Source organism: Suncus etruscus, chromosome 15 (genome assembly GCF_024139225.1).
Source record: "Suncus etruscus isolate mSunEtr1 chromosome 15, mSunEtr1.pri.cur, whole genome shotgun sequence".
Lineage (NCBI taxonomy): Eukaryota > Metazoa > Chordata > Mammalia > Eulipotyphla > Soricidae > Suncus > Suncus etruscus.
This window is the reverse complement of record NC_064862.1, coordinates 79,091,961-79,112,653: the sequence shown is the minus strand read 5'-3', so window position 1 is coordinate 79,112,653 and position 20,693 is coordinate 79,091,961. Positions and strand designations below refer to the sequence as shown.

Below are 20,693 nucleotides of genomic sequence, written 5' to 3'. Positions count from 1 at the left end.
GAGTACTGGGTGACCAAGGACTCCCCACCCTCACTGAGCCGGCACAGGGAACCTAGATGTACCTTCTGTCCTCCAGGGTCTTCATTGAATATCCTGAGCACAGAGCAGGTGCTAAGTGGGTGCTCACAACCACTCAGCTTGGGGTATCTTTGGGTACATTCCCAGATGACCCTCCTGGTCGGCCTCCCTCCCAGCAGGTCTGGCCTTTCCTGTAGCCTCGGAGACTCACCTCCAGGTGGCTGATTTTTTTTTTTTTTTTTTTTTGCTTTTTGGGCTACACCCTCTGACGCTCAGGGGTTACTCCTGGCTATGCGCTCAGAAATCACTCCTGGCTTGGGGAACCATATGGGATACCGGAGGATAGAACCACGGTTCATCCTAGGTTAGCCACATGCAAGACAAACACCCTACTGTTTGCACCACTGCTCCAGTCCCAAGGTGGCTGATTTCTGGGGTGTGCTCTCCCCACAAACTGCTGAGTGACATACTGGAGCCTGGCATGGGGGTGGGCAGCATGTGTGCCAACCTAGGTGTGAAATGCAGGGGAAATTCAGCAGGAGATGGTTAGACTGGATCTCCTCCACTCTGTTTGGCTGCAAGACCCCAGCTAGATGTAGACCCTCCTACCCAGTCCCCATCCCCTGGAACCTGTGGGACCATCAACCTTTATCCATAGTCAGGGGCCCGGCCCCTGCCCACCCCCTTACCCTGGCATGTCCCCCACCTGAACACTGACAAGGACAACTACCCCCCGACTCACCTTTGCCCCATGCAGCACCCACCAGCCATCAGTGGAGTCAGGGGAGGGCTGGGGGCAGCGACCAGGTTCTGAAAGGGGCAAGTGGGCCCCAGTCCCAGGGAGAAGATGCGGACTAGTTCCACCCAGTGCTGAGCCCGGGGCCCCCCTCCTAACACCCAGTGGCACACAGGGTTGCACTGCAGAGCAGTGCATAGGGCATACAGCAGGCCAGTCAGTAGAAATGTCTGCATTTATATATAAATAAGTGGTTCCCACAGGGCACAGAGCTAGATCTGCAACAGGGACCCCAAAATCCAGCTGTAGGGGCCTGTCTTCCCCAAAGGCCAGGGAGTCAGTGTGTCCCCAGCAGGGGTCAGCAAACCCTGAATGGGCAGGACAACTTTGGCAACAGGATCTCTGGGCCGGCCAGCCCTGTCCACAGCCACTATGGTTCCTCCAAGGGAATCAGCGACTTCTCCACGTTACTTTTCCGGCTTTTGCCAGGGCCACTGGCCAGGCTGGGCTGGGTGCAGGGCGTAGGGCACGGACCCTGGCCAAGTGCTGGGGCCTCGTGCGTGGACTGCTGTGTGTAGCACTGGTACGCAGGAGAGAAGTTGTGAATGACATCATGTACGATGTCACGGGGGCTCACCGTCTCCTTGAGGCCGCTGGAAATGCTCTGTAGGGGAGCTGGGCACCAGTGGGTAGTGTGAGGGTGGATGCCAGCTCTAGATGCTTGGCGCTCCAGGGGGTACACCCCTCCCTTGGGGACAGCTGGCCACACCCCACCTGGATTGTCCATCTTCTCCGAGTACACCTGACTTGGGAAAGCGAAGCGCAGTGCCACGGCGGCCAGCAGCATCTCAGTGCAGATGAGGAAGTTCTGGTAGCCAGCAGCCAGTGTACCTGGGCCTAGATGTCTACTGTCCGCCTCTTCCTCAGAGAAGAGTCCACAGCGTTCCAGGATAGCCAGCAGCAGCCCTGGGCAGAGCCACCAATGTCACATCAACTCAACCCACTCTCCCCTGTGAACCCCCCCTCAGCCCCCTCCCCGGTATCCTGCAGGGGACCTGAGTGCCAATGGGGACTTGCCGAGGGAGGCCTGACCCACCCTGCCAGAAGGATAGGAAGATGACCGCCTTGATGGTGAGGAACTTGAGCTCGGGTTCGAAGGGCCGCAGCAGGTCCCGTACGGCTACGTAGAACAGGAGCAGCGCATACAACGCCAGGGTGGCCGAGGTGTTGTGGACCAGGGTGATGTACAGGTAGCCAGATCGCACACTGGGGCAGGGCCACAGCTCAGGAGCGCCAGGGCCCACAAACAATGGCCCAACCCCATCTCCAGGGTGCAGGCAGTGGCAGCAGGAGGCAGCATCTGGGACGGGGACACTGCACAGCCACAACCGGGAGGCCACCCCAATCACAGCCCTGCACAGCCTTCTGTGTGTGCTCACGGGTGTGTATATGAACTGGGGAGATGTGTGATATGTGTACAGTGAGAGTGTGCATGGGACACTTAGCATATGTGGAATGTGTGCATGTATATACATGTGACCATGTGGAGAGTTTGCATATATGACCTGTGTTGGCTTATACCCTGTTTCACCCAAAACAAAGATCACCCCTGATCACCGCTGTATCAGACAGAACGTTCCTGTGCTGCAACTGTATGTACCACAGTGAGTCAATCACAACAAGCAAAGGTTCAAAGGTTATACTGTCATAGACATCCTCTCTGACTCTGGCCAATCTGAGCAGGCTTTTTACAGTGTCGATTCAGATCCAGAACATTGTCTAATTTGCATGCATAAAAAAGCCTGCTTGGGGGCCCGGAGAGATAGCACAACAGCGTTTGCCTTGCAAGCAGCCGATCCAGGACCTAAGGTGGTTGGTTCGAATCCCGGTGTCCCATATGGTCCCTCGTGCCTGCCAGGAGCTACTTCTGAGCAGACAGCCAGGAGTAACCCCTGAGCACCGCTGGGTGTGGCCCAAAAACCAAAAAAAAAAAAAAAAAAGCCTGCTTGGATTGGCTGAGTTAGAGAGGCGGTCCGAGCAGCCCGGCAGTGACTGGTGCAGGATCGAGTTGGAAAATTTGTTTTGTGGCAATATTCATAGACAATTTTCGTTTAGCGGTATATTGAAACATTTTTCGGGATATACTCGGCGTATAAGACGACCCCCGATTTTCGGTTGACTTTTTTTTGTTTCAAAAGTCGTCTTATACGCCGGAAAATATGGTATCTGTCCTTACTCTGTCTTTACTTCCCCACCCAAGGTTGGTTTCTGTACACAATAAAAACTGCAGTTCTGGCAGGCAGCTACTCTTGATATGAGGTAGAAGATCGCCAGATTACATGCATTCCCCCCTCAGACTGATTTGGATTATTTATTTATTTTTGAGTCACGCCCAGCCATGCTCAGGGTTTTTTCCTGGTTCTTTGCTCCCCAGTAGGCGAGAGGGGTGCTGAGAACTGAACCCAGGTGTGTCCAGGGTTGGCAGCATGTAAGGCAAACACCCTACCACTGTGCTATTACTCCAATCCCTGGTTTGTATTATTTCATGTAGCGACCCTGTTCCAGAACCCCTTCCCCATGGGACTACCATGTGTGTACTTATTCATACTATGTGGGGACTTTGTACATGTGACTATGTGAAGAGTGTGTGAATGTGACCATATGTATTGTGTGCACACAACCTGGAGCACATGAACACATTTGTGCACATGCATGTGAAGTGTATGCACATAGCCTGTGCGTACTACTATGCTCGGTATGTACACTTCCCTCAGCTCTGTCACTCATGTCAGTGCCAGCCCCCGAGTCCACCTGATGTAGCTGGAAGGGGACGTCAGAGGGGCCATAGGGCTGGGGTCCCCTTCCCTCCTCACCCTTCCTCATCCTTCCCTCTCCTCATCCTCCATCTTCTCTCCTCATCTTCTCCCTTCCCCGAACCGCCTGCCTCCCCTTCCCATCCTCCTCCACCCCCTTTCCGCACCCTGTCATCCCCAGCCCCTTACTTGAAATCCCCGTCGCGGTATCTGCCCAAAGCCTGCAAGATGATGGTGGTCACAGCCATGACAGGCTTCACAACACAGAACTGCAGTGTGGCCTGGGAGCAGCGAGAGGACACAGTGGTGAGCAGAGCTGCGACGTCCTCGAGCGTCTGGCAGGGGTAAACTAGCATTTTGCCTCACCTGCTTACAGAAGCGCAGGAACCCGATAGAATAGGCCCGTCCATCCAGGCAGCAGGTGCCGTAGAAGCAGCTGGACCTATGGGCAGGCGGAGACCCTGAGGCCACATCCCGGCTGGCGGTGCACGGACGGCTGTGGCTCAGTGGGCACTTACTGAATGGGCCTGCCTCGAATCTCAGACATGATGGCACTCTCGCCACCCAGGTACTGGAAGCACAGGCTCAGGAAGCTGTAGATGACAAAGGCTGCGGGACAGTGAGACTCTCAGAGCAAAGACCCGTGTGAGGTGCCTGAGGATGACATCACCACCGATGGGCACCTAGACATCCCTGTCTGGGGTCGGCCACTTGCCTTACCTTCATAGCAGTCCCGCACAGAGTCCAGGTAGACATAGTACTGGTGGTCTCCCAGGAGGAGGAGGCTGAGCCAGGAGTCGAAGGCATAAACGGGCACGATGAGGAGCAGGCGGACCACGTAGCGCTGCTCCTGGGGCACCGTGTAGGAGCGCAGGTGCAGGTAGATCTGGGCACCATGAAGAACAGCCAGGATGCTCGCCTTAGGGAGAGCTGCTCTGGGGTGCTCGCTTACTCTCTCACTCACCCTCTCATTCATTCATTCATTCACTCACTCATCCTCTCATTTATTCATTCATTCATTCACTCATCTACTCACTCAACTCATTCATCCCCTCATTCACTTATTCATTAACTCACCAACTCACCCATTCACTCATTCATTCACTCACTCAGTCATTCCCTCATTCACTTATTTCCTGACTCATTCACTCACTCAATTCATTCATTCCCTCATTTACTTATTCCCTCATTCATGCATTTATTTCCTCACTCGTTCATTCAATCACTCATTCATTCACCCACTCACTAAACTCACCCATTCACTCATTCATTCCCTCATTCACTTATTTCCTGACTCATTCACTCATTCATTCATTCACTCACTCATTCACCTCCTCAGTCACTGATTCAGATACTCATTAACTCATTCATTTACTCATTTAACTCACTATTCATCTATCCACTCATTCATTCATTCACTCAATAACTTTTACTCACGTATTCACCCATTCATACTCATTCATTCACTCATTTATCAATCCATCCAGACAGTCACTAATTCATTCACTCATCTATTCATTACTCACTCATTTGTTCATTTATCACTCTTCATTCATACATGCATACGATTCTCAGTAGTGGCCCCTTCCTGGTGTGTCAGGAAGGGCCCTTGGATCCCACCACAGGAATAACCCCTGGATCCCACCCACGCTGCAGCCTTGGGATCCTCTCCCACCTAGGTTCCCCCCTTCTTTTTTTTTTTTTTTTTTTTTGGTTTTCTGGGCCACACCCGGCGGTGCTCAAGGGTTACTCCTGGCTGTCTGCTCAGAAATAGCTCCTGGCAAGCACGGGGGACCATATGGGACACCGGGATTCGAACCAACCACCTTTGGTCCTGGATCGGCTGCTTGCAAGGCAAATGCCGCTGTGCTATCTCTCCGGGCCCAGGTTCCCCCCTTCTAAAGTGGGGTGTTGAACAACAGGGCGGCCACTACCCTTGCATATGGTTGGCCTGAGTATGATGCCCAGCACCTTATATGGTTCCACCGTATGCTGGAGTGACCCCTGAGCATAGAGCTGAAAGTCAGCTCTGAGCACTGCTGACCCTCCTTCCTGTAATTTTTTTTTTTTTTTTTTTTTTTTGGTTTTTGGGCCACACCCAGTGACGTTCAGGGGTTACTCCTGGCTATGCGCTCAGAAGTCGCTCCTGGCTTGGGGGACCATATGGGACGCCAGGGGATCGAACCGTGGTCCGTCCAAGGCTAGCGCAGGCAAGGCAGGCACCTTACCTCTAGCGCCACCGCCCGGGCCCCTCCTTCCTGTAATTTTTAAAAAATAAACGAATAAAGTGCATATGTTTGCCCTTTCCTGGCCCGTGGAAATAGAGGGGAAGGGTCCAGGGTATGGGTCCCAGGAACTGAGACACTGTCCCCCCAAGGAGCCTGGTTCTAGGTGAGGGCTACATAAGGGGAAACTGAGGTCCAGAATATGGAGACTTCTCTTGTTGCCCATCTATTTTTTTTTTTTTTTTTTTTGGTTTTAGGGCTACACCCAGTGACACTCATGGGTTACTCCTGGCTATGTGCTCAGAAATCGTTCTTGGCTTGGGGAACCATATGGGACACTGACAATCAAACCAAGGTCCATCCTGGGTCAGCTGTATGCAAGGCAAATGCCCTACTGTGCTATCGCTCTGGCCCCATGATAGCCCATCTTTTGTCCTGTAACTGCAGCCCGACTCACCCACCATGAGGTAGGGTGAACCAGCCCCCACAGTACTTCAAATGCTCAGATGCAGGCTAAATACTGCCTTTTTTCAGGAAGATCTCCTAGATGCTTCCCCTAGACACTCTTATACTCCAGACTACCTCTGGTATCAGTTCCTCGAACCCTACAGCAGGAGTCTCAGGGAGAAGGACGTGGGCTCAGGCCTCCCTGCTCCCACCCCATCTCCTAGGCAGCCATAGCTGCTTTGGCTCAGGGCTGAGGGTACCTTCCATCCTCCCCAGACAAGTAGCTCTGTCCCCTGTGCTCACCCTGCACCCTCTCCTGCCCAGCTAGCCTGAGCCAAGCTGCCAGGTAAGCCGCCACCCAACCCCTGCCTGGGTACTGGGTCCCAAGATAGGCCCAGCCTGGCAGCTATACCCATGTAGGTGGGCCCTACCCTCACAGCGGTGTCACCTGGGCCCTGCAGCTGGTGCCTGAGCCCCAGAAGGACTGCCCATTCCCAAATGGGGCTTACCTGGTACCCCGAGATCAGCAGTGCGGCCCATGTAAAGACGCCTGAGAGGCTGCGGGCCAGTGCAGAGGTGAGGAAGAGCTGGGCCACACAATGCGAGCTGTTTCCTGCCGGATCAACCTGCGGCCCAGGTGTTTCCAGGAAAGCCCAGGCAGTGGTCATCTGTAGGATGAGGGCTGAGGGCAGTGCCAGCAAGGGGCAGCAGGGTCATTGGGGGGCAGTAGGGTCATGGGGACAACAGGGTCATTTCCCAGCCCTGTCAGCTGCACATATGGGGAACCTAGGCTTGAGGGAAGGATCAGAGGGGCCTGGAAGGTGGGAGCCCTGGAATTCCTAGGCAGGCTCTGCTTTCAGCAGCAGAGGGGCCCTGGCAGCCCGCAGGGCCCTCTCCACCCACCGTCAGCCTCCAAGCCCATTGCCCTGTGGCCCCTCCAAACGCACCTCTCAGGCTGGAAGCTCCAGTCACCGCCCCAGCCCCACGGCTGGCCTCCTGGGACACCTGCTGGTCACAAGCGTGGCCACGTGGTGCCCATAGGGCAGTGTGTGTGGGCGGGAGGCGCCTGGCCCCACAGTCACCTGAGCTCCAGCGATACCTGATCCCTCCCAGAACCACGCTCAGCACCTGCTCATGCAAGCCACAGCAGCTCCTAATCCAGCTGGTGAGCCGTAGACATCTGTACCCACCGCAGTTGCGTGCTGGGTGGCTGGGTGTGAGCTTGGTGGAGAAGCCCCCACTCTTGCTGCCAGGAACCCCACCACACGGCCATTTTGTGCAGGTTTCACCCCAGTACAGAGCTCCTAGGGAACACTGAAAATATCCTTGGGCTGTGCTGTGGAGTTTGCTTCTGTCCACACTGCAGCCCCGAGAACTCAGGCAAGCAATGGTGTGCTCTGGGGGTGTCAGGGATATGACAGGGCTGGGGCAAGTGTGCCTTAATATAGTTACACACATTTTCACACTCAATAATACAGTCACAAACACTCGTTAACAGACTAGTAGTCACACACTCATTAACAAGTAAATAGTGGGGGCTGGAGAGATAGCATAGAGATAGGGCATTTGCCTTGCATGCAGGACAGTGGTTTGAATCCCAGCATCCCATATGGTCTCCCGAGCCTGCTAAGGGCTATTTCTGAGCATAGAGCCAGGAGTAACCCCTGAGCGCTGCCAGCCGTGATCCAAAAACCAAAACAAAACAGAAAACAACAACAAGTGAACAGTGGGTCAGAGTAATAGCACAATGGTGGGGTGTTTGCCTTGCATGCAGCTGACATGGGACAGACCTGGGTTCAATCCATGGCATCCAATATGGTACTCTGAAACTGCCAGGGGTGATTTCCATGCTTAAAGCCAGGAGTAAGCCCGAGCGCCACCGGGTGTGGCCCAGAAACAAAAACAAAAACAAGACCCCACACACAAGTGAATTAACACAAGTTAATGAGTTACCCTCATTAAGACACTCCCTACACTGAAGTCACACACTCATTAACACTAATCCAACACACTCTCATACTCATAGTAGTCATATTCACTCACATACAATCAGTATTATATAAATCGCATATACTTATTAACAGACTAATAGTCTCACACACTCAATAATCCACACACATTAATACCATCATGCATACTTAATAATTGTCACTCATACACAGCTCATATTCACTCAACCCTGCAACATCCACACACATATATACAGCCTGAGATACACATATACATTCACACTACGCATCTACTCACACACCTTGACATCCTCTCACATCTACACACAAGCATATACTTACTGCCTTATACCCACATAATACCCTAAGTCATACACACAATCATAGACCCACATAGACTACTTGACATCCTCTCACATCTACACACAAGCATACACTTACTGCTTTATACCCACATAATACCCTAAGTCATACACACAATCATAGACCCACATACAGACTACTTATACCACAACGTACTTCACTCACACTTAAATACATCCCACATTCACTCACATCTTCTAGAATCACTCCCAGCACAGGATCCCTGATCCCTTACTAGTCTGCAGCTAAGAGAGTCTCAGCCACTCTGCTTCCTGTCTAGACCCCCTGGGCACTGGGACCCAACCTTAATCAGCCACTCCCTGTGGGCAACTTAGGAGACCTCCAGGAGTGCCCTCTCCTGCTCTGGGGTCCCACAGACAGGGTTTGGGCTGGCACATTTCTTCTTCCTTTGTCCCCAGAGCTCCTGATGGCAGCCAGTCTGGGTGTTGACAGGGCAGGGCAGCACTGCACAGAAGTGGGGGAGGCCCAACTCTGGCCCTCAGCCCATCTGACTTAGTTACACACGGGCTGGGGTCCCCACAGCAGCTCACCTCCTGGGACTCCATCAGCGCCCTCCAGCCATGGGTTAGGACAGACTCTGCTCCCTCCTGCATGGACCCCAACCTGGAAGCTAGTTGCGCCCAGAAAGTTCTCCCAGGAAGCTTTTTTATTTGTGCCCCAGAACAGAAAGTCCCTGCCCAGTCCCGCCCCTGCCAGGTTGGCCCTGCCTGCTGCCCTACCAGAGCAACCAGATGTCCACACCCCAGAGCCACACCTGGACAGATGGGCCAGATGCTGTACCCCTGGAACCACACCTGGGAGGGAGACGGGCCAGAGGCTACACCCTAGAACCACACCTGGGTAGGGCCACACCCCCAAGCTGCAGAGGTGGCTAAGGACCAGGGGACACAGTGTAGAACCCTGGCATACAGCACGCGGTGGTGAAAAGGCTCTGCCAGCACCCAGGACTGCAGGGGTGCTGGTCCCCCTCATCCCCACCTGTCTATCTGGGAGCTGAGCACCCTTGCGCTGGGGGAAGGTCACATCCCAGAGGTCCCATCAGCATAGGCTATCACATGGTCCTCTCCTCATCCCAAGTGTGGGGGAACACTGCAGATGAGCTTACACTTGGGGACACATGCCACCCAGCTGGGCTTGGGCACTTCAGTTCTGAACTGTCTTCTTGTCCTCATCCCCACTGGCACCATCTCCAGACTTGCTCCTGAGGGTCACCACCACCCACATCTGAGCCACCACAGGCAGCTGCTCAGTTAGGACCTGCACTGGGTCATGAGCTCATTCTCTGCACCACCACTCTCACCCTGAGGATGTGTGTGTAACTTGGAAAATTGGGAAAGTCTGCAGTCAGCAGCACATCTCAGGATGAGCAGGAGGAGGGGACCCTGAATGACTGTGTTGGGCCCACAGGGCCTACTTCCCTCCAGGCTTCCAGGCAGAACATGCTAAAGTTTCTCAGATTGTCAGGAAAAGGAGGCATTGAGACACATTTACTTATTTTTTATTGGTCTTGGGCCATCCCCGGCAGTGCTCAGGGGTTACTTCTGGCTCTGCACTCAGGGACCACTCCTAGCAGTGCTCAGAGAACCATACAGAATGGCGGGGATCAATCACAAGTCAGTTGCAGCAAGGCAAACACCCTTCCCGCTGTCCTTTATCTCCGGCTCTGGAACATTTATTTTTATTTATTTTTTATTTTTTTTGGTTTTTGGGCCACACCCAGCTGTCTACTCAGAAATAGCTCCTGGCAGGCATGGGGGACCATATGGGACACCGGGATTCGAACCAACCACCTTTGGTCCTGGATCGGCTGCTTGCAAGGCAAACGCCGCTGTGCTATCTCTCCGGGCCCGGAACATTTATTCTTTATAAAAAAAATTCTTCCAACTGCCATGCACACAAAGGGCCTCAACTCAGGAGGTGACAGTCTCACTCTTCATCTCCAGACTTGGGAACAGCCACAGCACCAAAGGGCCAGCTAGAAAAGTTCCTGCGTGGAGCAAGTGTCACCACACCTGGCATTCTTGGATGACATTTCGCAGTGCTTGTAGCCCTTCTAGGCTTTTGTCCTTCAGTGCCAGTGAGAGCAGTACCGCTCGGTTTCCCGCTTCTTGAGACACAAACGTCACCAGGTTCTTGGCGAAGACGTGGATAAGTGGCTGGGGAGAAAAAAAGGGCCTAGCTAAATGGAACGTTTCTTCTTTTTTACTGAAGGGTGAAATGTCAAGCCAAACTTAGCGACTCTCCACCAACTGGCCCAGAGATTTAATTTGGGGGTCCTGAGGATGAGGAAGATGAAGAGGTACCATACCAACCCACAGGGGAAACGGTCGTACAACCAATACCTCCTTGTCCCCAGTGTGCGTGGAGAGCGAAAAGTCATGACCAGAGCAGGCGGGCGCCCTCCCACCCGAGCACCGCAGCCCCAGACCAGGGTCCTGCGGGGAGGGACGGGATGGGGCGTTCCTACCACGCACCTCGTCCTGCCCCAGAAGGACCCGAGTGGTGAGCACGGGCTTGCTGACGTCGCCGGTCACCGGGCCGGGCTCCAGGGCCACCAGCGTGCCCATCTTCCCAAACTGGGTCACCACCACCAGGATGTGGCTGCTGAAGGCCGTGCACACCACCTGCGTGGGGACCCCGCACACCAGCTGGCTCTTCTGTTTGGACACCACCGGCGGCTTGTCCTCCATGGCGGGCACTGCAAAAGACCGAGAGGGAGTCTCTACCGCACGAGGAAGCGTCCCGCGTCAGCCTAGTCTCTCCCCAAGGGAGAGCGGACACCCAACCAGAAGCGATGCAGAGACCAGGCCGGGCCCCTAGGACTCCTACACGCTCTTAAACCCGCCAAGCAACTCACGCGTACCGAGTTGCAACCGGAAATGACGTAACACGCGCGACGCAGGCCGCGCGACAAGCCCCGCCCCCGAAAGACCCCTACCCGGAAATCACAGTCCAATCTATCAGGCCCCGCCAAACTCGGTAGGCCCGCCTTCAGTTCCCTCCAGCCCCGCCCACTGCAAATACCACGCCCCTCTTGCTTAGGCCACGCCCCGGAAACCACCGCACATGGCTCGGGCAGCTCGGAAGGCCACGCCCCACCCACCGGTTCCACCGGACAGTCTACGCCCCGCCCTCTGGCCCCGCCCCAGAAGATCTCAGGCCCATCCGAAAGCCTCGCCCTTCGGCTGGGCGGGGATCGACCCGGAATTAGCCTTCCACCAATCAGGATTCTCCCAAGTCTCTAAGTCCCGCCCATTCCTCCAGTTTCGCTCGGAGGGCCCCGCCCCAGAAGGTTCCACCATACCCACCTAAAGGCCACGCCCCTCCCTCAAGTTCAGCCCTAAGTCCTGCCCCCTTCACTAGACCGCCACACAGCCCCGCCCCGCCCTCGCCCGCCAGCCAGCTCCCAGGCCAAAGACTCTCGCCGGAAGTGCGGCCAGAGGGGCTTCCGGTCCTCGCCTTTGTGGTCCGCTCTGCCCACCAAGACCACCTGTAGTGTGGACTCCGTGTCCCTGGAGGCGGGAGAGGCAGGGAAAGAGTGGAAGTCTGTTCCGTAGACATTGCGGAGACATGCAGGGCTGCGGTGTGGACACCGCTGTCTCCAGACACGCAGGGCCCTGACCTTTCAGCACAGGCTTGTTCTTGGACCACACCCACCAGTGCTTAGGGGTTACACCTGACTCAGCACTCGGGGATCATTACTGGCAGGCTCGGGGATCCTATGGGATGTCTGGGATCGAACCCGGGTTGACCACTATCGCTTTGGCCTCCAGGCACAGGTTTAAAGGGCTCTGTCTATAGGTCAGGGGCTCTGCAGTTTCTCTGGACTTTCTCCACCCTTTGCTGATTTTATTTTTTACTTTTTTGGTTTTTGAATCACACCCGGCCGCCCTCTGGGGTTACTCCTGGCTCTGCGCTCAGAAATCGCTCCTGGCAGGCTCAGGGACCACAGGGATGCTGGGATTTGAATCACCGTCCTGCGTGCAAGGCAAACACCCTACCTCCGTGTTATCTCTCCGGCCCCCACACTTTGCTTTTAGTCCAGGTCTTATGGGCTGGCCATTGCCAGAAACTCAACAGCCCAGTCATGAACCTTGGGGGTCGGAGTGGTCTGGCTGGGGCCCATTGGCCCTACTCGATTTCATCCCTACCTCCACATGGTCCCCTAGCATTGTCTAGAGCAAAACCTAACTCACATTATGGAGGCCCTGGCACTCACTCAGTAATCAAACCCACTCCCTAGAAGATGGAGATTTTGTTGTTGTTGTTGTTTTTTGTTTTTGGGTCACACCCGGCAGTGCTCAGGGGTTACTCCTGGCTCTACGCTCAGAAATCGCTCCTGGCAGGCTCAGGGGACCATATGGGATGCCAGATTCAAACCAAATGACCTTCTGCATGAAAAGTAAATGCCTTACCTCCATGCTATCTCTCCGGCCCCAAGATGGAGATTTTTGGCTTCCTTACTAGGGTAATCAACATTGTTTTTGAGAGGCATGCCCAGCAATGCCCAGGGGTTACTCCTGATGTTTAGAGATTACTCCTGGCCCTGCTCAGGGAAATCTATGGGATGCCGAAGTGTGCTGCGTGCAAGCACAAACGCCCTCCCTGCTGTGTTATATGGCTTTGGTCTTGGGTCATCTACATTGGGTTGGAACAGATCAGAGACAGTGACTACTGAAGCTTTGAAGAATCAGATTTTATTGGCCAACGAGATCCAGGGTTCATGGGAAATGTAGTGTTCCCCCACAGGAAATAAACCAGCACATGGTCAGTGTCAGGGTTGTGACAGCCCTGAAGGGGGGGTCTGAAGGCAGGGTCTCAAGAGATCCACCTCCTACAGGTAGGCTCCCCACATCACTTGCTGGGCCCCAGGGAATGTTCAGGAGTGGCTCCTGCCCCCAGGCTTCTGTTTGATATCCCTGCTGACCACAAGAAGGTGCATATAGGATGGTACAGAGCTGGCAGCCTGCTCTGCTTCATGCAGGAGCCACTCCAGGAGGACCCTCCTTGTCCCCCCTCTCACACCCACACCACACACATCATTCACACCTGCACACAGATGAATACATGTGCAGGTACTGGTGTGAGAACACTTTTGTACACGTACAGATACACTCGTGCATGCACAATTCATACATGCACTATTGTACATATAATAAATACAACTCACACTCATACATGTACTCATATACTTGCACACACATGCATACATGCACATTTACTCATGCATACACACACTGAGCAGGCAGTGTGGGCTGGGTCCACGTGATTCTGACATTTTCTTTTTTTTTTTTTTTTTTTTTGTTTTTGGGCCACACCCAGCGGTGCTCAGGGGTTACTCCTGGCTGTCTGCTCAGAAATAGCTCCTGGCAGGCACGGGGGACCATATGGGACACCGGGATTCGAACCAACCACCTTTGGTGCTGGATCGGCTGCTTGCAAGGCAAACACCGCTGTGCTATCTCTCCGGGCCCTCTGACATTTTCTGACCTTGGACTGTGACAGGTGCCCTTGATGGACTGTGGGTTGCACCCAGAGTGTTCAGGAAGTCCCCAAAGGCCCAGTCGGCGGAAGCTCTGGAGTCAGTGAAGAGCTGATACCCCTGGAGGGGCAGCAAGACTCACTAGAACCTTCTAGATGGGACATAAACCAGACCAAGCAGAACTAACCACAGTACATCTCTGGAATGTTTCAGAATGCCCCACGCTTCAGACTCCAAGAAGGGCCTATTCCTGCTAAACACCCAGACACTCAGGCTGAAGAAAAGTGAGTGTCACTCTAGCCCCTCAGTGTACCGCTGCTCACCACCAGCAGGTCTCACCAGCAGAGCAATCATGACCGGGTCAACCTGGTGCCTGTGCAGGTACCATTGCTGGGGACCGAGTTACAGGAACGTCTGGAGAATGGAGCAGGATGAGATTTGGTAGTATAGAACCTGTAATAGGCCAGTGAGCAACTTGGGAGGGAGCAGTGGAAGAAATGGGGATTTTGGGTGCAGAGTCGTGATATACCCGAGAACGCCTCTGGGGGGCAGCAGCGCCCATCATGAGCCAGTCTGGGATTCCACACAGTCCCCCAGCAAGCATATGGGGCTGGGCGGGGTCTCCAAAAGAGGGGCCTAGCCTTGACCAACTTCCCTCAGGGCGGCTTCATCCCAGCAACACTTTCTGGGAGTTCTGTCCCATGGCTGTCTGAACGATTGGGGTGTGGAACCCTCATGGACAACCACCTTGGCATGCCGGGCAGGGCCTGGGGGGTACTCAGGTCCCAACAGCCCCGGGGGGGGGGGGGTCGGCCACTCAGGCACCTCCGTGGGCCCTGTCCTAGTCTGATATGCTGAGAGACCCCTTTTCCAGCTCCACGTGGACTCAGACCCCCTACCTCCTGTGCTCAAGTTCAAAGCCCTCCTCCCTCAGCTCCCCCATCTTTGCGCTGCAAGACCAACATATGTCTCCCAAGGGGCACCAGCTGTTGTCCTTCCTGCTTCAGACTGGGCTCCACTCACCCACTGTCCCCACAGACCCTCATCCCTCACTGTCCCACACTAATCTCACCCCTCACCCAGTGCCACTGCTGCCCTACTGTTCATGATCAGACTGTGGGGCACCTTGGGCTCCTGATGTCTGCCCCTACCTGTATTGGTGGACAGGGAGGCTGTAGGAATAGTGATGCTCCCCCGTGACCACAAGTCAGCCCCCATGACTGCTCACATGTTCTGTTTGCAGATAACTAAGAGTACCCTGAGGTCACACTACCAGAGTGTGGAGGGGGGTCCAGGCCCTGGAACTGACCCTACTGTATCCTTGGGTCCTGTGTCCAAGGTCCTAGCCCCCGTGCTGTGGCCATGGACACAAGTGCACACACATGGGCTCCCCTGGCCTTTCCAGGGTGTCCAGCCTCCCCCACTCCTGACCACATTTGTTGGCTCCAGCCCTGCTCATACCAGGCGCAGGCACTTGGGTCCAGCAGGAGGCGGGAAGGGGCAGACCCTGGGACTTCTCCACATAGGGACCCCCACCCTGTGAGGCGCCACCTCCTGGGCTCTTGGGGTTCATGCATGAGGCTGCTCATTCCTCTCTGCATGGGTGCTGCAGACTGAACCTCAATCTGGGGCTCATCTTCTGACCTTGACCTTAGGAGTGAACTCAAAACCGCTGGTATCCCCTCAGACCTGGGGATATCTGGGCTGGGGAGCAGACCCAGGAAGTCAGATCTGTGGGGATGTGGGTTCCATGCTCACCTATGCCGGAGACAGTGGATGATCCAGCTTCAAGATGCCATACTATGTCATCCCTGGGCTGGATCCCAAGTAAGTGTCAGGGATACGGACAGCCAAGGTCGGGAGCTCCGGGGTTTCCCCAGGCCATGTCAGGACACTTTCAGTCCTTACAGCTACAGCTGGGTGGGGGCTGGGGGACACAGGCTGAAGTGTGGATGGGGACCTACTGTCTGACCCCTATGCTCCATCTGGGCTCTGGGAGGCCCGGTCCAGTCAGACCCAGTCCTGACTCTTGCTTTGGGGGTTTGGGCCACTCAGGGGTGGAGCTCAGGGCCCCTGATGCCTCTCAGGGTCATTTCTGATGGTGCTGGACCCCAAGAGCAGGGCTAGGAGGGCCTCAGAGGGCTGGGTGTAGCCTCACTTCATGAACACAGCTGGTCCTGTCTTCTGCTGCCCTTGCCCTGGGGCCTCACAGGACTCATTCACACATTCACTCTTTCTCTTCCATTCATCCATACATTAATTTACTCATACATTCATTAATTCAACCACACATCATTAATTAACTCACCCATCCATTAATTTAGTCACTCACACATCATTCATTCACTCAATTATTCACCCATACATTGAATCATTCATTCATTCATCCATATACATTCACTCATTTGCTCACTTATTATTCACTCACTCATTAACCCATACATTCATTCACTCATGCATTCACATTCTCCCATACATTCACTCATTCGCTCACTCACTCACTCACTCACTCACTCACTCACTCACTCACTCAATCACTCACTTCTGAATAGTCTCCTGGGGCCATAAACACTGCTGCTCAGAGGCTTCGGCAATCATGAGAGCTCATGAGGGACCGTTTAGGAGCTGCTTAGAGGTATAGTGAGCTGCATAGAGGTATAGCAAGCTGCAGTCAGGGCTGTATGGTGCTGAAGGGTGGGGAAGGGCTCTTGGTGCATGAGATACAGGGGAAGGAGAAGGCTCCCTTCAGCTGGCACTGAAGGTGCACAGGGGTGAAGCGGCCTGAATCACAGCTGCTCAGGCTGATAAGGCAAAGCCGCTTGCATCTGTGTGGGGGCTGCTGCTCTGGCTACAGGCCGGCCAGAAGTGCTGCTGGTGAGTGCCACACAGTTTCAGGGGGGGTAGGGTGGGCACCCAGGGTCCACTTTGTAGTGTTCCCCTATTGTGTGACCTCACAGCCAACAGCAGGAGCACGGTCTCCACCCTACTGCACTCTCCAAGCCCTCTCTGGCTGCGCTTTTCTTGTGCTCCAGTGTCCTCTGTTCCTGTCTCTGACCCAAGTGAGCCCACAGCCAGTCACAGACACACACACACATGTACACACATGAACAGTCACACATGCAGATAATACATGTAGACACATGCACAAAACATGCAGTATCACATATAGACACGGTCACACTCACATGTACACACAAATACATGGCACAAGCGTATAGTCACAGATGCACAGTAGCACTCATTCATAGTCAACACACTTGTGTACATAACTCACATAGAGTCATACATCACACTCATGCACACTTCTATGTGCAGTCACATGCCCATGTGCAGTCACACATTTATACTCACACTCACATGTACTTAGCCTCTCAGACCACTCACTGTGTGGGGTTTGCTACTGCCCCTAATCTGTCCTTGGTCTTTCAGTCTTCCCTGCTGGTGGTCAGTCTGCGGAAATGGTTGGAGAGGTCATGGGTGCATCACCAGTTGGGGGTGACTTCTGTGCCCGTGCTCCCTCTCTGCTGGCCTGTGGAGTTGTTGGAGGACTGTCCCCTCACACAGACTCACCTAGTATTACTGCCCTGACAGCAGGGGCATCAGAGGGCGAGGTGGGGGGCGCCTCCGCCATGAGTCCAGGCACCTGCACATCCTTTCATACGCACCAGCTGTGGGCCTTGATTCTCCTGCAGTTCTCACAGCCTGCTGACCCTGGGAGTAGTGCTGTGTCTCCACTGGGGTCACCCACACCCTGTCCCCCTCTCCCCTTCCTCCCCCTCTGTCCAGGTCAGGTCCCAGAACTGGGGGATGAGCCAGGGGCTTCCAGAATTTGCCCAGCACTGTCCAATGACCCCACTACTAAGTTTGGGTCTGGGGATGGATCACATTCACAGGTCGAAGCAAAACCTGGGGTTGAAATAAATATTCCGGGAGTGCCTGGGCCCCCCGCAGGCGTGAACTTTGGATAATTGCAGAGAAATGCGTGAAGACTAATCAAAAGGGCTTTTTCTCTGCTAATTATCTCAGGTTCATCAGCAGAGGCAGCTAATCAGCTCCAGACACAGTAATTGGCCCTCAGGAATGGAGCTTGGGCAGGGAGGGCTCTGGGGTCACTGGGGACCAGCTCATGAGGAGCAGGTACTGGGCAGTCCCAGGTGGAAGGAGTCATCTCTGTCCCCCACCCCCAAAATCCTCCAAATGCCTCCTCAGAGGCAGTGTTCCAGATAAGAGGGGACCTGATTCCCCATGACATGTTTGGAGTATTCTGTCCCTTCTACAGTGCAGCGAAGCCTGTGACCCCCTCTCTGCCCAGACACCCAATCATCCCTGCTGTCGCCTGAGCCCACAAAGCCCATACCCACTCAGGGGCCTTATCCTCAGGGGCTTCGGTCAGACACGCTCAGGGCTCCCCACCCCTGCTGTACTCCTAAATACTTCAGGGACCCCCTTATTGGAAATTTATGGATCCTAAGCCCTGTCATCACAGGAGGGGGTTTCTCTGCACCTGGGGGAGTCTCAAGACCCCATGGAAAGTCACACTGGGAGGGGAAGCTGAGTTGTTCACCCTCCCTCAGGGTCTGAATTTGGGGCCCACAAGCTGACTGGTAAAGGGGGCTCCCCTATCCCCATCCTGCCTCCCCTATTCAGCTGAGGCTTCTCCTCACAAGGGCTCAAGCACCCACGACCCCCGAGAGGCTATTCTGCCCCTCCTCAGGCACCCCAACGCGCCCATTCTCCTGCTAAAGGGTCCATTTGTCTGTCCACTGACTGTCCCTGTTCCAGGGCAAACGTCTGCCTGTTCTTTCATCTTTCTGTCTGTCCCTATCCCAGGAAGGGGTTTTGTCTGTCTGATCCAGGCTGGGGGGGAGGTCTATCTGTCCATCTATCCATCTCTTCCTATCCCAGGACGGAGTCCATCTGTCTCTTTTCCAGATGGGGGTCATCTATCGGTCTGTCTTTCTCCCTGGGGTGGGAGTCTGCCTGTCTCTGTCCCGGGAAATGGGGATCTGTCTGTCCATCTGTTTGTGACTCGGGATGGGTGTGGTATTTCTGCAGAGCCCAACCAGGCCTGGCCACATGTGCGAGTGGGTGCCGTAAAGGGACACCCTAGTCCAGGAATGTGACCCGCCTGGCTGCAGGCCGACTGAGGAGCGGTGGGGTCAGTCAGCGGTCCCGGGTGGGTGCTCAACTCCCACAGGGCCCCATGTAACCTGCAGCACCCCAGCCGATTGAGTATTCTCCAACCAGCCAGGCCCCCAGGCTGGGCATTAATGAGTGGGCAGGCACTTGACCCCGTCCAGCACTCATGTCCAGCCTGGGGTAAGTCTGTGGTTGCTCTGGCCACCCTGGACAGAGGGCAAGGGGCAGGGAGTGACAAAGAGACCCACTCCACCACATGGGGGTCCGTAGGGGTAGTGGGAGTAGTGGGAGGGTGTGAAGGGCTGTGGGGGTGGGTGTCAGGGTTCCTAGTGGATGTGTGCTTCGAGAGGAAATAAGGACACTGAGCAGAGCTGACTGGGGAGCCGTGGGAGGGGGAATGTGAGACTCAGAAGATATAGACCCCGCAGGAGGGGCGGCTCCTCTTATCTCTTTGCACCTCCAGGCAGCCTAGAAGCTGCTGCCTCTTGGGTGCAGATGGAAGCAGTGAGGGGCAAGGGGCTGAGTGACCACGGAGAGCCAGGGCCGATGGCAGGCAGGAGGCGTCGTGGCAGGACTGAGCCCACGGCTCAGTCTCCTTGACCGCACCGTCCTGCCCGACACTAAGGAGGGCTACGGCCGTCTGTAGGGGGTCTCGGGGCGCACGCTGCAGGGACACGGAGCCAGGCTGTTGTACCGCCTCGCAGGAGCGCCATCAGTCCCTCCGGCGGCCGCTCCCTGGGTGCAGCCGTGCCGTGCCGTGCCAAGAGCCGTCGGAGGAGCGCGGAGAGCTCGGGCGCGCGGGCAGCTGCGGGGCACGCAGGCCGAGGCCGTACGGGGGCGCCCACGAGCCGGTTGGGGTTTTCGTGGCCGCGGGAGCCGCCCCCGGTGTGGCCTTTGGTGGCCGGCAGGGGCTGCGGACGGGGACGCGGGTGGGTGGGGGGCGAAAGAGATTCGGGGCCGAGAAAAATCTACTCACACGACCCGTCCCGTGCGCGTTCCCGGGGCTCCGGGTGGCAAGGGGGCCGCCCAACCTGGGAGCAGGCGGGGGTCCACACGTGCGTGCTTGGGACTCGGGGCGCGCGCCCCCCACCCCACCCCACCCTGGGGTCCGACTGCTGGTCAACTTGGTCGCGGGTCCGAGTGGGGACCCGCGCATCCTCCCGCCCCTCACTCATTGCCCCCCCAAGGCACGTGCCAGCTCCGGGCCGGGTCCCGGTCTCGCACAGGCCGGAGCTCCCGCCCCTCTTGCCCTCCCCGCCGGGCGCCCCGGCTCGTCTCGTCTCACAATGTGCAACGAACTGGGCACGGCCACGGCCGCCGCCACCGCCACCGCGCCCGAGCCGGAGCCGAAGCCGAAGCCCGAGTCGGAACCCGAGCCCAGGCCGAAGAAGCTGCCAGGCCCCTCGGCGTCGCCTCCCGGCCGGGGCCGGGCTCGCCCAGCGCTTGACGCAGTGAGCGCCGCAGCCGGGCTCCGGCCGGCTCCGCTCAGATCGGGGCGCG

The 20,693-nt window shown here is 55.7% G+C and overlaps 2 protein-coding genes across 2 annotated transcripts; both read right to left on the bottom strand.

Moving 5' to 3' along the window:
• Positions 1–1,007: 1,007 nt before the first annotated feature.
• Positions 1,008–7,016, bottom strand: TMEM184A (transmembrane protein 184A). The gene is made up of 8 exons (XM_049788729.1): positions 6,749–7,016; positions 4,288–4,453; positions 4,086–4,176; positions 3,934–4,009; positions 3,757–3,848; positions 1,851–2,020; positions 1,529–1,720; positions 1,008–1,429 (listed from the first exon to the last, which is right to left on the bottom strand). Exons 1-8 carry the CDS (start codon positions 6,905–6,907, stop codon positions 1,185–1,187), a joined length of 1,191 nt encoding a protein of 396 aa, XP_049644686.1. The 5' UTR covers positions 6,908–7,016; the 3' UTR covers positions 1,008–1,184.
• Positions 7,017–10,411: 3,395 nt separating this feature from the next.
• On the bottom strand, positions 10,412–11,429 carry PSMG3 (proteasome assembly chaperone 3). The gene is made up of 2 exons (XM_049788716.1): positions 11,047–11,429; positions 10,412–10,728 (listed from the first exon to the last, which is right to left on the bottom strand). The coding sequence occupies exons 1-2, from the start codon at positions 11,260–11,262 to the stop codon at positions 10,576–10,578; spliced, it is 369 nt and encodes a 122-aa protein (XP_049644673.1). The 5' UTR covers positions 11,263–11,429; the 3' UTR covers positions 10,412–10,575.
• Between the last annotated feature and the right edge of the window lie 9,264 nt (positions 11,430–20,693).